The 14,473-nt window shown below is 33.5% G+C and overlaps 1 protein-coding gene across 4 annotated transcripts in view; it reads left to right on the plus strand.

Annotated features, from left to right (window-relative positions):
* Positions 1 to 14,473, plus strand: part of RALGAPA1 (Ral GTPase activating protein catalytic subunit alpha 1) — a 218,785-nt gene that overhangs the window by 89,311 nt on the left and 115,001 nt on the right. For 3 of the 4 annotated variants that reach the window (XM_045568592.1, XM_045568564.1, XM_045568574.1), the window contains 5 exons: positions 5,749 to 7,290; positions 9,066 to 9,190; positions 10,518 to 10,734; positions 11,561 to 11,737; positions 13,240 to 13,392. In XM_045568592.1, coding sequence (XP_045424548.1) covers positions 5,749 to 7,290; positions 9,066 to 9,190; positions 10,518 to 10,734; positions 11,561 to 11,737; positions 13,240 to 13,392 — 2,214 coding nt within the window. The remainder of the gene's footprint in view (positions 1 to 5,748; positions 7,291 to 9,065; positions 9,191 to 10,517; positions 10,735 to 11,560; positions 11,738 to 13,239; positions 13,393 to 14,473) is intronic. The other variant, XM_045568583.1, reaches the window with a different exon arrangement.

The raw sequence follows: 14,473 nt of genomic DNA on the forward strand, positions 1-14,473 counted from the left end.
TGGAACTACTTGTAGATAATCACTCTAGCTTATGGTTAGAAGTAGAATTTGTCAGCAAAATATTTTCTTGATACTCTTGAATAATTTGGGGGTAAAAAGAAAGTCCTTTTAGTTCTTTTTTTTAAAAAACATACTAAAACCTTTAAGAATGGGGGACCATCAGTTTTCAGAGTAGTGCATTTATATCCAGCCCTTTTTTCTGCTCCAGTATTCTTGGTTGGATGTCTGTGCTACTACCTACATTGTTGTGAGTGTGATGCTGTGTAATACAGCTTTATATACAGCTCTAGACTAAACTAGTTGAATATCCTTGGAGTGTTTTTCTTAAGCTCTGGGGACCAGTTTGAGGACATTAGCACTATGTTAGTGACACTTATTTCTTAATGTCAGACTCATGTATAGTGTTGCACAAACACCTAACATCATTTTTTACAGCTCTGTTAATTCATATGTCTGGGCAAGCACACTCTTCCTTGTCTCTCTCCCATTTGCCTTTAAGAAGTACTGCACTAGACTGTACTTTTTACACATTTGGTAACCCATCCTAGTAGTCATTATTTTCCTGATAAATGAATTACAAGCCAGAAACCTCAATGAAGCATATTAACTTTTACTGCCAAGAATTATACCTTAATGAAAGAAGGGATATAAAAGTGTGTAAGCATAGTAGGCAACTTTGTGTATACTTCTGCAACTGTTTCTTATTATTTTCTAATTGAATACTGTAGGTTTCTCACCCTGAAATTAAGCTTACAGACCCACTTTCTTCCAGCCAGTTCTCAAAACTGGTGATTTGTTTGTCATTTTTGTTGCTGTTACACTCTATCTAGGCCATTGTATGTAGGCTGCTAGATCTCTTTTTATTAACAATGCTTTATTATTTGAATTGAATGCTGTAGAGCAAAATATTTTGGTCTTTGTACTTCTGTTTTCTGACTATCAGGAGAAAGAAAATGGTATCTGTCATCCCCCTATCCTATTCCTAAATTCTGCCTGATTAGGAGGAGAATTTTCCATGTCTAATCATACAAGTAGACCCTTCTTTATACAATCAAGGAATAATTTTCTTCCTGTCATTAATATGCAATAGGATATTAATCTTTTACAGCTTTTTCATCTGTAATCTGCTTGTTATACCATAATTCCAAACTAAAATTTTTTGCTAAAATAATTTGTTAATTTTTTAAAAGAACATCTCAAGAATTTGAAGCTAACTTAAACATCGCATTATTACATGTTTATAAACAAAACACTATAATTTTCTTAACATAAAAAATGTATTGGTCACCTGTCCATGTTCAGAATTTAAAAGTCAGGAAAACGTTATTAGAAGATAGTTTCATGGACTAAATTTTATACGTTTAAAATTACATTTATTTGAGCTTGGTTTGTTGATTTTAAGTCTTTTTGTATGATTTCAATAATGTAGATACTGCTTCAAATTGCTTACAAATTGAACATCTAGTTTTAAAAGGAGATAGTTTTTACTAGCCTCTGTTAATAAGAAAATTTCAAACATAGATGCTCTGTAGTTCTTACTTACCTTATGGGTACATTGCCATTGTTGCTCAACTAGGCAAAAATTTAGGATATTAGCAGAAAAAACTTGAGTTTCAAAAATGACATCAATTTCTATAAACTAGTATAAAATGATTTTTTATATTCAGGAGCCATAAAAATATTACTGACAGCTAACATTTGTGCTTGACCAAGAAAAGAATTTAATTTTGATAGAAAGGATTTTGGCACTTGATTCTGTAAACCATTTCAGAAATCTCTAGTGATATGTTAGTCCTCTAACTTAAGAGGTTTTTTTCCTCAGGAACTAACTTGATTTTTACCCATTAGCAGCTACTACTATTTTATGTAAAAGAGATGCTTTCCTTCTACCAGTATATATTAAGCGCATACTATGTAACAAGTACTCTTTCAAGCAATGGGGATATTATGATAAACAAGACAAAAATTCTTGAGAAACTTAAATTCTAGTGGGAAGGAGTATTTTTTTCTTACATTTTACAAGCTAATAGTATACTTTAATGTACAGCTTACCTTTCAAACCAGCAAAGGAAACTTTCCTTTGAAGCAGAATATTCAGGGAAAAAGCAATTCTTTAATTTAGAAATAATTTGCATGTATTAATGCTAAACATTATTAAGGAAACTCAAAGATAAAATGATATTTCTGTAACTTTGTAGGCTCTACAGGAAGCATTTTCTCAGTGTTTAAGGGTTTTTTTTTAATTTGTTAAAAACCTTTTTATTGTTTTGCTTATTAAATGGTTTCTAATACTTTAGATTAAAATCTAATTTAAAGACTTCTATTTCTCAAGTTTAACCATAAGCAGCATAATTGGATTGTTTTGAAAGGCATTTTTATTTAAACCTGATGCCAACATTATTTTTAGCAATCAAGTGGAAAGCTTTTCAGTTGTTTCCCTTTGTATAATTTACTAACATTTGTTTTGGTTAGGTTTTGATTTCTAAGATTCTTATCTTTATAGAGATAAATGCTACTTTATAATTTCTTAATATATATTTGTAATATATAATAATTGTAATTTTTACCAAATTTTTATTTTAAAAAGGTAATGAATTATTTCATGAATACAAAACATATATATTATTCAAGAGATTAAGAGTATGGAGTAATTTCTATCTATTTCAAATCATAGCTTCTCACTTTGTAGCTGTATAATTTCAGGCAAATCAGTTTCTTCATCTATGAAATAGGGATGATAACAGCCATTTCTTGGAGTTGTAAGGATTAAATGAGTTACATGTAAGGTGCTTAGAGCAATGCCTGGCATGTAGAAAAATTATGTATTTTAGCTATTATTTACTCTTTTTTCCCTAAATAAAGTTCAGATATATGGTATTTGCTTAGTAAATGTAAGGCTTGTTAGAGTCAATCATGCTTGATTCAAGTGCTAATGTTGGTTTCCTGTCAGCAATTTTATACAATTAATGTTGTTATCTACCCACAAAAGAGCTATATTTAACACTTAAGACTTAAAACAATTGTTTGAATTCTCCAATACTACATTATTGGTGGAAAAATATCCAGTTACATTTTTTAAAAGCTCTTGCTTGCCCTCTAAAACCTGCATGAAAGTTTTAGGTATTCATATGTAGCAATAAAATTTTAGGAAAAAAACACTTAGGCTGAAAGAATGGTAAAGTTTTCTAATAGTAAAGTGAGGGCTGAGTTTGGGAAGAAATTCCTAAACACAGAACTTCACAGTAATCTTGCCTGGCTTCTTTAGAATGGAAAAATTATGAAATATCAATAAAGGAAGCTAAAAATTAATATTCTAGTTTTCTGAAGTTCATATATTTGCTAGACTTATAACATTAGATTTTAACGTTTGAAATCTTGATTTTGAACTTTGGTAAAATAAAATCCCAACTATAAAATTCTTCTTATTTTCAGAGGAAAGTTATATAATCCTTATCCTTTAGAATATTGTGTGGAAAGAAACTTGGCGTGCATGTTGAATATAATCTGTCCTCAAGGCAGAAGTTTCTGTGATCTCTGATAATATGGGAGATATAAAAAACCAAAATAATTCCACTCATCAAGATGCACAAATAGGCATTAGTTTTCTGCTGCAGTAACAAATACTTAACGAGTATAAATGCAGAGTTTATAAGGAAATGTTTTGCTTTTTTTTTTTTGAGACAGAGGAGACAGAGTCTTGCTCTGTGGCCCCAGGTAGAGTGCAATGGCGTGATCATAGCTGACTGCAACCTCAAAGTCCTGGGCTCAAGCGATCCTCCTTTCTCAGCCTCCCCAGTAGCTGGGACTACAGGCATGCACCATCACACCCATCTAATTTTTTCTATTTTTGGTAGAGACAGGGTCTCGCTCTTGTTCAGGCTGGTCTCAAACTACTGACCTCAAGCAATCCTCCCACCTCAGCCTCCCAGAGTGCTAGAATTACAGGCATGAGCCACAGTGCCTGGCCTGTATTTTGCCTTTCATTTAGAAACATTTCTAAGTGGAATGCATGAGGAAGAAAGCCAATGTCATTTTTTAAAGTTTTATATTCCCCTCAGTTTTATGGCAAAAAAAAATTTAATTGTTTCAACTTCGGGAGATACTATGTATGACCTATGTATAGCCTAAAGTATATCTTCAGGAATATACTGGAATCTTGGCATAATACAAACCTCTGTTGATCTGAATTTAAAATAAAGTAGATCATTTTAGACTTCATGCAAAGAGGGTTATATTAATGAAATAGCAGAAGGATCAGCCTTCTTTTATCCATAGCATGGATCTTGAAAATACTTTGAATAACTGTCTTCATTTTATCAATGAGGAAACTGGTCTTAGAATCTAGAGGATGAAAATTTAAGTTTTAGACCTAGCACCATCAATAGATTCTTTTGTGATCTTGAACAAGTCACTGCTTTACTCTGGATCTAAATTTTCTCATTTTAATTGTTCAGTTATATTTTTGTTGCATTTAATTTTGGGGTTAGAGGCCTTATAAGTAGCAGTAGCTGACTTTTTGATTTTTTTATCCTTTTTCATTATATTTTACTGGCTTCTGAAAGCAAATTTTTTGTTATTTCTGGGTAACTTAAAGACCATGATGGATTCATAGACATTGTATTTTACTTCTAAAATTTCTGTTTGAGGATTTGTATATATCTGAACAGTTAAATGATATTTCATCTTATGATTTTCAATTTCATAAATATTTTTGAGGATTTAACAAATACTTAACACTTAAGGCAATGGGAATAATACAGTGGTATGGAACTCTAAACCTGTTTCTCAAACTTTATTTTCTCTCTCTCTCTCTCTCTCTCTCTCTTTCTCTCTTTTCCATTGGACTCTGCTTGATAATGTTGCTCAAACTTTATGATTATAAATTTGAGAAAGTAACTTAACCTCTCTGGACCTCAATTTTCTCATCAGTAAGAGAGTTAAATTAGATAATCTCTGAATGTCCATTTAAACTCTAAAATTTGTGATTCTTAAAAAGAGACCTAAGAAGCCATAGATACAGTTTTTAGAGTTTGATAGTTATTAATGGAAAGGGCCTATCATAGGCAGGTAAGAGTTTCTTCTTCCTAGCAGACTCAAATGGTGTTTTTATCAGAAACAAAAAAGTACAATTAATTTTTTAGAGTAACATATTGACTTTATTTGATGTCAGTTAATAAATTTTAATACTATAATAAAATAAAGGAAAACACCTCAGTAGAATAGATAGTTTTCTGACAAAGAACTTCAGGAAGAAGGTAGTGATTTCTACTAATGGGTGATCTAACAGATAAGCAAAATTTGAAGAAAAGATGAAGCAGGAGAATTTATGAGACCCTATAAGAGTCTACAGAGGGACAGTTAGATCAGCTTTATGTGTTAAGATCAATTTTTTCCACTTGGAACTTAAGTAGGAAAAATTGAATAACAAGTTTGAATTGATTTATTGGCACAGCTCTATCTTAAACTGCACTTCCAAATGTTTCATCACCTCGCTGTCTGTTTCTATGCATGTTAACATTTTTAAATGTATTTTGGTAGTTTTCTAATGCATTGACACTACATGCTCTATTGGCTTGTGCCCATCATTTTTTTAAAAACAAATTTGCATTTTTAATTGATTTTTTTCATTGAGCTTATAAAAAATATCTCAGAATTTTCATTTTAAAGCATATGCTTTAGGGTATTAAATTAATACCTATTTTTTATATTCATGTAGTTCCTACTCTATATAATTTTTCTCTTTTGCAGATATTGATGATGCTCAAATACTTCCCCGCTCAACTAGAGTCAGACATTTTTCACAAAGTGAAGACACTGGAAATGAAGTTTTTGGTGCTTTGAGTGAGGAGCAGCCATTGCCTCGAAGTAGCAGCACTTCTGACATCTTGGAACCATTCACTGTTGAACGAGCCAAAGGTGCAGTTCCTGTCATTGACAGTTCATCCCGTCATGCACCAAGCTTGCAGAGTTCCACAGAGGCTTCTTCAATAACTAGATCCACTGAAAGCCACATCAGTGATACTCATAGTAGAGAGTCTTCTCTGGAAGTTGGTGATAGCATATATGACCATCTTTGTCATTTAATAGGTCCAGTAGAACTTGCAGATTCAGCTTTTGAACAAATCCAGTACATTGACCTTGAAGGAGATGACGATCTTCTTTCTTCTCTGAAAGAATATTTTAAGGAAAACCAGGAAAATAATAGTAAAAATGAAATAAGTAAAGATTCAGCTTCTGAGGAAGTGATTATTGCAGTAAATAGGGATGAAAGATTATCCTTAGATAAACTAGAATACATAGATCAGGAAATTAAATCAGAAAATAGGACCTCTTTTGTTGGGACTCCTGAAAACATGCAGGATCAAAAAGAACCAAACTCAGCTGTCTTCATGAGTAATATTGCACCTAACCAGTCAGACAATTTTATTAGAACACAAACTTCTGAAAAATCTAAGCAACTAAACAGTGACAAACAGTCATCGGAGCCTAGTTCAGATAGCTCTTGTGATAAAGAAAAAAGGAAAAATCTGCATAGACAAACAGCTACAGAATTAGATGCTTGTGTAGATATAACACTAGTTGAAAAGCTTAAGGGTATGCAAATGAATGAAAAAATCACTGTTCCACATGTTATGCGTGCCAAGAAAACAACATTAAAAGCACCCGTTAACCGCAGAATGCCTCATGTTATAAACACTAGCAAACTTTCTCCAACTAAAAGGAGCTTGTCTGAAACAGTAACTCATAGAGCTAAAATTATGAAAATTGCTACTAAAAAACGAAATAGTGTTCATGTTACTTTTAGACCATCCACTGAGTCAGTTCAGTTTTATAATCCACTGGAAAACAAAGAGGCTCCTTGGAAGATGAGACTACGGAAACTCAGTGGCTTTAGTGGTAGTAGCAACAGTAGCACCAGCAACACCCATACCAGCTCAGATAGTGGTACAGAGCTAGTAAAACCTGGTGTGTATAGGCCTCTAGATACAATTAGTACAGCATCAGTAAGTAGTAAAACAATGAAGGAATCCACTGAGATTCCCACCACCGTATTACAAAAAGAAGGACTTGCAAGTAATCAGTTAGGTAGTCGTAGTACTTTTAGGTCATCAAGTCATGAGGCAGGACTACAGCAGGGCTCCCTGGGTGGCGTTTATAAAACTGTTGTACATGCTCTTTCGAAGCCGAAGGCAAATGTTTCCCCACAGAGGCAGAACAGAATGCCACCAGAGGCTCCACTGAGGGATCTGTACAGTCATGTAATGGGCTATTTTGGAAGGAAAGCTGCAGGTGAGCACTAACAGTGTGCAGAGCGCAAAAGGAGAAAGGCAGCACCAGTTTGGCTTAATGCAACTGAAGCAAGCTATAAGCAATCAAAAAGCTTTGGGATGGTCACTGCTTTCTCTCTGTTTGGTTATGCATGCGCCTTTTCCCAGCTGTATTTTTCCCAGCATAAAATGTTTATTTAAGTTACTAATTTCCCTTATAAGGCATTTAGTTAAACCTCTTTGCTGCTGAACAACAACATAGGAAAGAGGAAGATATAGGAAAATTTTAATGACCTTTCAAGGGCTACCAAAATCAAATATATTTCTGAATATGTACCACATGAGTCTAGAAATTAAGTTTACTGAGGAGTAGTTACTCTTTCTTCCCTGCCCCACTATAGTTTATCCTTAAAAGGGCACCATCTATATTTAATTGAGTTCATTTATTTTTATTGCTGATCTATTTGGTCATAGATTTTTTCTTAGTAGAAAATTACTTCGACATCTAACATAATAGAAATCAAGGTCCTACAACCAGCACCAACGTTATAGTTAACTTGAAAAGGAAATTATTCCTTAAATCTCCCAGTGGATTTAATCACTTTTCATTTAAGCCATTTCCAAACATGCCATAGACTTTTTAGTTTTGCATTCATTTGTATAGAATGCAAGTTATGTCCTTGAAACACTTATCATTACTTTCTTTTTTCTGAGATTTTAGATGTACATAAAGGTTTCATGATAACTAATCATGATTTAAATATGGAACCTCTATGGACAGATTACAGAAAGAAAGCAAGATTATGGTAACTGTTTTATCTTGATTGAAGTTAAAATAACTTTACAGATATAGAAAACTAACTTTCAGCAGTAAGGTAGGTTTTGATTTTGTTTTAACATGGTTTTGTTAGCATGATTAACAGCGCTGTATAATGCATCTTGCATTGAACCATTAATGCCACCTGAGGGCAGTATTTGACAGCTTATCAAAGCCTGGCCAGTAATATAAAGATAATGGTATTTCACAATGAGGTTCTGACTAGTGTATTTTTTTAGCCTGAAATGCTTTGTAATTCATTAGGAATATAGACAGTGCTGACTTTCTTTTCATTACAGAGAAATCAACTTTTCAGTAGCATAGTAATGATATAAGTAATATTATTTTCTATAAGTTAGTTTCCCAAGTTTAAAACTTTAATGTTAATGTAAATCATAATGTCAAAAATCAAAATAACTCTTGGTTTATTTTTTAAAGGAAAATTTTTATGAAAATAAGCCTCTTTTTTTCTTAAAACACTAAAATTAGATTTTATAGTGAATAGAAACAACATTATATAAACATCATAGCATTTTTATTTATAAATATCCAAACCTAAATGCACTTGTGTCCCACTGAGATTTGCATAGACTCAAGGGATATATTCCCTGAAAATATTTTTTGGGGAAAAATGGAATTATAAATTATTAAGGCTCTAAATGTTAATAGAAGCATAGAGGCAGGAAGAAAGATAAATATACCAGTTTCTTTATAGGCAATATTAACCTAACTTCAACTAGTGCTTATCTATAAGCTTTCTTGCTGTTTAAGGTTACACTGAAGATTGACTAACATCTGCATAGTTAAATAAAGTAAATATCAATTTACTAATTCTTAAAAGGAGAGAAATTATTCATGTATGCATGTTTGGCAAATAATTGATATGGCATAGGTACTTTGTTTTTGGTTGTTTTTGTTTCATATTTAGAAAATGCAGTTAAATTTTTCCTCACTATATGTAGTTATTTATTTATTTTTAGTCAATAAAGAGGACATGAGCCCAAAACTGCCTCCTCTTAATAGTGATATTGGCAGCAGCAGTGCTAATGTTCCTGATCTGATGGATGAGTTTATAGCAGAACGACTTCGAAGTGGAAATGCCTCAGTAAGTTTTATTTTATTTATTTGGTTTTGTAAGGGAGGGTAGAGAAACTAAAAGATACATAATGTACATGTGACAATTTTTATTCAAAAGAGCCTTTCCCCCATTTTTTTTTTTCCTAAGGGACAGGATCTTGCTCAGTTGTTCAGGCTTGAGTGCAGTGGCCTGATTGTAGCTCACTGTAACCTCAAATTCCTGGGCTTAAGCTATCCTCTTGCCTCAGCCTCCCAAGTAGCTGGGACTGGAGGTGCATGTCACCACACCTAATTGTTTTGTTTTGTTTATTTTCTGTAAAGATGAGGTCTGACTGTGTTACCCAGGCTGGTCTTGAACTCCTGGGCTCAAGCAGTCCTCCCCCTCGACCTCCCAAGTGCTGGGGTTATAGGCATGGGCCCTTCTCCCAAAATTTAATTTTTTTGAATTAAGATTTTTTAAATTATATTTGTATAATATTTTTAAATCTAAAGACATTAAAACAAGTAGGCTTGTAATTTTCACCGTGGTGAAAGACTGCAATACCTGTTTGATCAAACACGCAAGTATAAACTACTACCTTCCTAATCCCACACCCCCACTCCCACTTTTTTAATCTTTGCTCACAGGTTACCCTGCTGCCAGCTGCCAGCCCTCAAATAGGAAAAACAACAAAGGAGGTGTTCTGGCCCAGTTCCCATAGTTTTGATAGTACAGTGTTGCTTAATAATTTTAGATAACTTTGGGACAGATTTAAAAGTTATCTTTATCTTGAATGTTAGGGATTGTGGCAAAATAAAAATAGAAGCTATTTTATTCCTCAATGCTTTTTAGGGAAGGATACATATATATGGAATTGCTTCTTTTAAATGGTCATATTTGGTATGGGTTTTTATTTCTCTTTAGCTCTATTATATTCCCTTTTTTTAAAGTTTAGTTTTTTTCTTAAATGGGTAAAAATCATTGTAGAATCATTGTAGAATGACATCTTTGCCATCATTCTTCCTTCTCTCCCACTATCTCTTCTGTTTGCTGCTGCTTTTTCTACTTAAATACTTTGCTCTTTCTGTTATTTTAACTTATATCCACTGCGTGGATCCTACTGAGGCTTAGGATTCTTATGCCCAGCACCATCTAATATTTGGGTCTTTGCTTTAGACAGACTAACAATAATAGTTCAGGGTCCAGCTCTGTATAGTTATTATATGGATTGTTTAGTAAGTATGTTTTCTCCCCTCCTTCTTTAGGCCCTACATCTCAGCATTTATTGTTATGATTATCTTATAAATTAAAGGTTTCACATGCTTAATAAGAATTTTAAAAAATTTTAATGGTAAACTACTTCTTGAATTTTTAGACTATGACAAGAAGAGGAAGTAGTCCAGGCAGCCTCGAAATTCCCAAAGACCTCCCTGATATTCTAAACAAGCAGAACCAGATGCGCCCTATTGATGACCCAGGTGTGCCCTCGGAATGGACTTCTCCTGCCAGTGCAGGAAGCAGTGATCTTATCAGCTCAGATAGTCATTCGGATTCTTTCAGCGCTTTCCAATATGATGGCCGAAAATTTGACAGCAAGTATCTTTTTCTGTTTGAGTAGTATGTTTTATGTTGATTGTTTTCTGTTTGAAACCAACTTATGGACTATATAGCCATCACTTTCCCCTCCAATGCTACTTAGACAGTGGTTCTGACATATTTTTATTTGATTTCACTTTTCAGGAAAATTCCAAAGGAGGTTTTGGGGAATTGCCTCAGATTGAAACCACTTTATTTTGCCAAACTGAGATCATTTAGAAAACAATAAAACATTATTCTTTCATAAAACAAATGATATTTATAAGATAGAAAATGTAGAAAGGAAAATAATTTAGGATAGACTTGATAATAAAATAAAGGACAGTCATAGGTATAAGTTGCCACTGTTTTGTGCTCTCATATTTGAGAGCCAGATATTTGGATTATAGTCAGTGCTACATTTCCTAGAACCTTTCGTGAATAATTGCTCCATGTTAAAATAACATCAGTGATATTATTTGATGACATATTGTTATCACATAGTTATTCTGCTGTAATTCTTCATTATACTTGGCAATAAGTGAAGGGCAACAAAATTTTATTAATAAGAAAGTCAAAACCTTGGGAACCAAGTTTGTGAAGAGCTGAGAGATGCATTTGAGACTTACATGTTTCCTCACCTCATTGTTATTATACTACTCTGATGTAATTATAATCTTCAAAGTATTAACATTATTTTTACTTGCCTAAGTGATATGTAAATAGAATAGATTTAGGGGAAATGTTAATGATTGACCATTTTGCTGATTTAGCTGTGTCTTTTTGCTAATTATTTTTGTTTTGTAATTGGGATTTATGTACTAGCATTTATTGTTTCTATAGATTTTGGCTTTGGAGCTGACACTGGGATTGTATCCTCTACTGATGTGGATTCCAGTTCTGGCCATCACCAGAGTGCTGAAGAGCAGGAAGTGGCTAGTCTAACCACTCTTCATATAGATTCTGAAACAAGCAGTCTTAATCAACAGGCTTTCTCTGCTGAAGTTGCAACAGTTACTGGTAAAGTTACTTGAGGGAATGTATTCCTTAAATATATTTTTAAAACTTCCAAAGAAAGAATCCAGTTAGAATTTTATTTGAGAGGTTTTAAATGCTGCTTATTAGTATTTTAAGTATTATTTTTTTCCACTCATCTTTGTGTAACAGTAGAGTGGAAAAAAACATTAAAATAGTTTCTCGACCTGGAGTCTGTATCTTTTTGCTGCCTTACAGAAAATGAATTGGGAGGAAGGAGTAGGGATGGGGGTGAGACTGAAGGCTGGGACCAGTGTATACCAGGCTAGCAGTGATACTTGCATATAGAGCAGTATTGAACAAGTACCTCAACTCTTGAATTGCCCCAAGTAAGTGAAATAGAATGGCAGTGGGTACTGGAGTTTCTCAGAAATGGGGGTAGATATTCTTTTTTTTTTTTTTTTAATTTTTTCTTTAGCATATTACGGGGGTACAAATGTTTAGGTTACATGTAATGTCTTTGCCCCGCCTGAGTCAGAGCTTCAAGCTTGTCCATCCCCCAGGCGGTGTGTACCGCACCCATTAGGTGTGAATACACCTATCCCCTCCCCCCCCACCTGCCCAGCAGCCCATGAATGTTACTACTGTATGTGCACATAAGCCTTGATTAATACCAATTTGAGGGTGAGGGCACATGGTGCTTGTTTTTCCATTCTTGGGATACTTCACTTTAGTAGAATGGACTCCAGCTCTATCTGGGGTAATACAAGAGGTAATAGATCACCATTGTTTTTCGTGGCTGAATAGAACTCCATGGTATACATATACCACATTTTATTAATCCACTCATGTATTGATGGGCACTTGAATTGTTTCCACATCTTTGCAATTGTGAATTGTGCTGCTATAAACATTCTAGTGCAGATGCCTTTTTTATAGAATGTCTTTTGTTTCTTTGGGTAGATGCCCAGTAATGGGATTGCTGGATCAAATGGTAGTTTTACTTTTAACTCTTTGAGGTATCTCCATGTTACTTTCCATAGAGGTTGCACTAGTTTGCAGTCCCACCAGCAGTGTACAAGTGTTCCTATCTCTCCGCATCCACACCAACATTTATTGTTTTGGGACTTTTTGATAAAAGCCGTTCTCACTGGAGTTAAATGATATCTCATTGTGGTTTTGATTTGCATTTCCTTGGTGATTAGAGATGTTGAACATTTTTTCACATGTTTTTTGGCCATTTGTCATCTTTTGAAAAGTTTCTGTTTGAGGGTAGATATTCTTGCTCTCACTGATGGCTCCTGTTACCTGGTACATACAGTTCTGATTCAGTGCTATTAATAGTTCCATGGTAGATATGAGATGAGACTCCTAGATATAAAAGCTTGTACAATATTATGATTTTTATTGACCTCCTTGGCCAATTTATAACTGGTTTTATCTTTTAAAAGTTAAAATTCATATTTTATTTGAGTTTTAAGCATTACATCTTAGGTAGGGTGTTGAATTGACTCTCATGTGGTAATTATATGAAATTATATTTACAGGTTCAGAAAGTGCTTCCACAGTGCAGTCGCCTCTGGGATCCAGGTCACAGACACCTTCCCCTTCTACACTGAACATAGATCACATGGAACAGAAGGATCTACAGCTTGATGAGAAGCTTCACCACTCTGTTCTTCAGACACCAGATGATCTAGGCAATATTTAGAAATTAGATATTTGCCATTTTTTTTTAGGGTGTTAAGTGTCAGGAGTTCATAAATAAAGCACCTTAAACTTGAATATATATGATTATTATAAATCTTTTGGATTCTTCTAAGTCTTTTGGAAATTTGTTAATGTATCTTTTTGTTCCTAAAGATAATTATAGTTTTATTTGTGTTCATTTTATTATAGTTGGTAACAGTCTTAGAATTAGTGATTGCTTTATTTTGGGGTTTTGTGTTATTTATTGATATTGTTCTATTTCCTAAAACATACATAATTTGGCATCATTCTTAATATTATAGCTGCAGTGTACCTGCTGATTCACAGGAGAAAGTGGTAGCATTATCATTTATTAATCTTTCAGTGAAACACTTTATCAGATCTATAATTTTTATTGATTTTGATTCTGCAAATATGTCAACTAAATTTAATTAAAAGGTTTATGTTCCAAAGGAAGTATTTTTAAGTAAATTTTAAAAATTGGCTTGAGAAACCTTAGAAAATGCACGTTAAAAGTTATTTTTGCTAAAGCCTGCATGATGTAACAGGCATCTCAAATATGCCAAAAACTTTGATCAAAGACATAGTTGATGAGATATTTACAATGAATAAAATAAAAAGTCAGTTTTCACTCATGAGGCAGCATGTTTACTCTCTGACCAAAGGGAGAAATTTAAAGTTGTTTAACTTCTGGAATTTTTTTTAAAGGGGCTCAATCCTTAATATGCAATTACTTTGTAGTTACATGGCCCTAATTTTCTATTTTGTGAATTATTTCTGACCTTATCTTTTCTTCCTTTTTGGCCTGTAATTTTTGTTTGTTTACAGTTATTTTCCCAATATTTGGAAAAAGGTTTCAAACTTACAGAAAAGTTGCAAGGCTAGTAAAATGAATAGCTATAACCTTCACATAAATTCACCAGTTAGTATTTTACTACTTTGTCTATATTACACACATGCACATATATGCACAAAACCCCCTGCCCCTCCCCTCTTTTTGCCAAGCTTATAAGAGGGAATTGCAAATATCAGATTCTTCAGAGCTAAACACTTCAGTGGGTATATCCTAAG

The sequence above is a fragment of the Lemur catta genome, chromosome 1, assembly GCF_020740605.2.
Source record: "Lemur catta isolate mLemCat1 chromosome 1, mLemCat1.pri, whole genome shotgun sequence".
NCBI classification, from domain to species: domain Eukaryota; kingdom Metazoa; phylum Chordata; class Mammalia; order Primates; family Lemuridae; genus Lemur; species Lemur catta.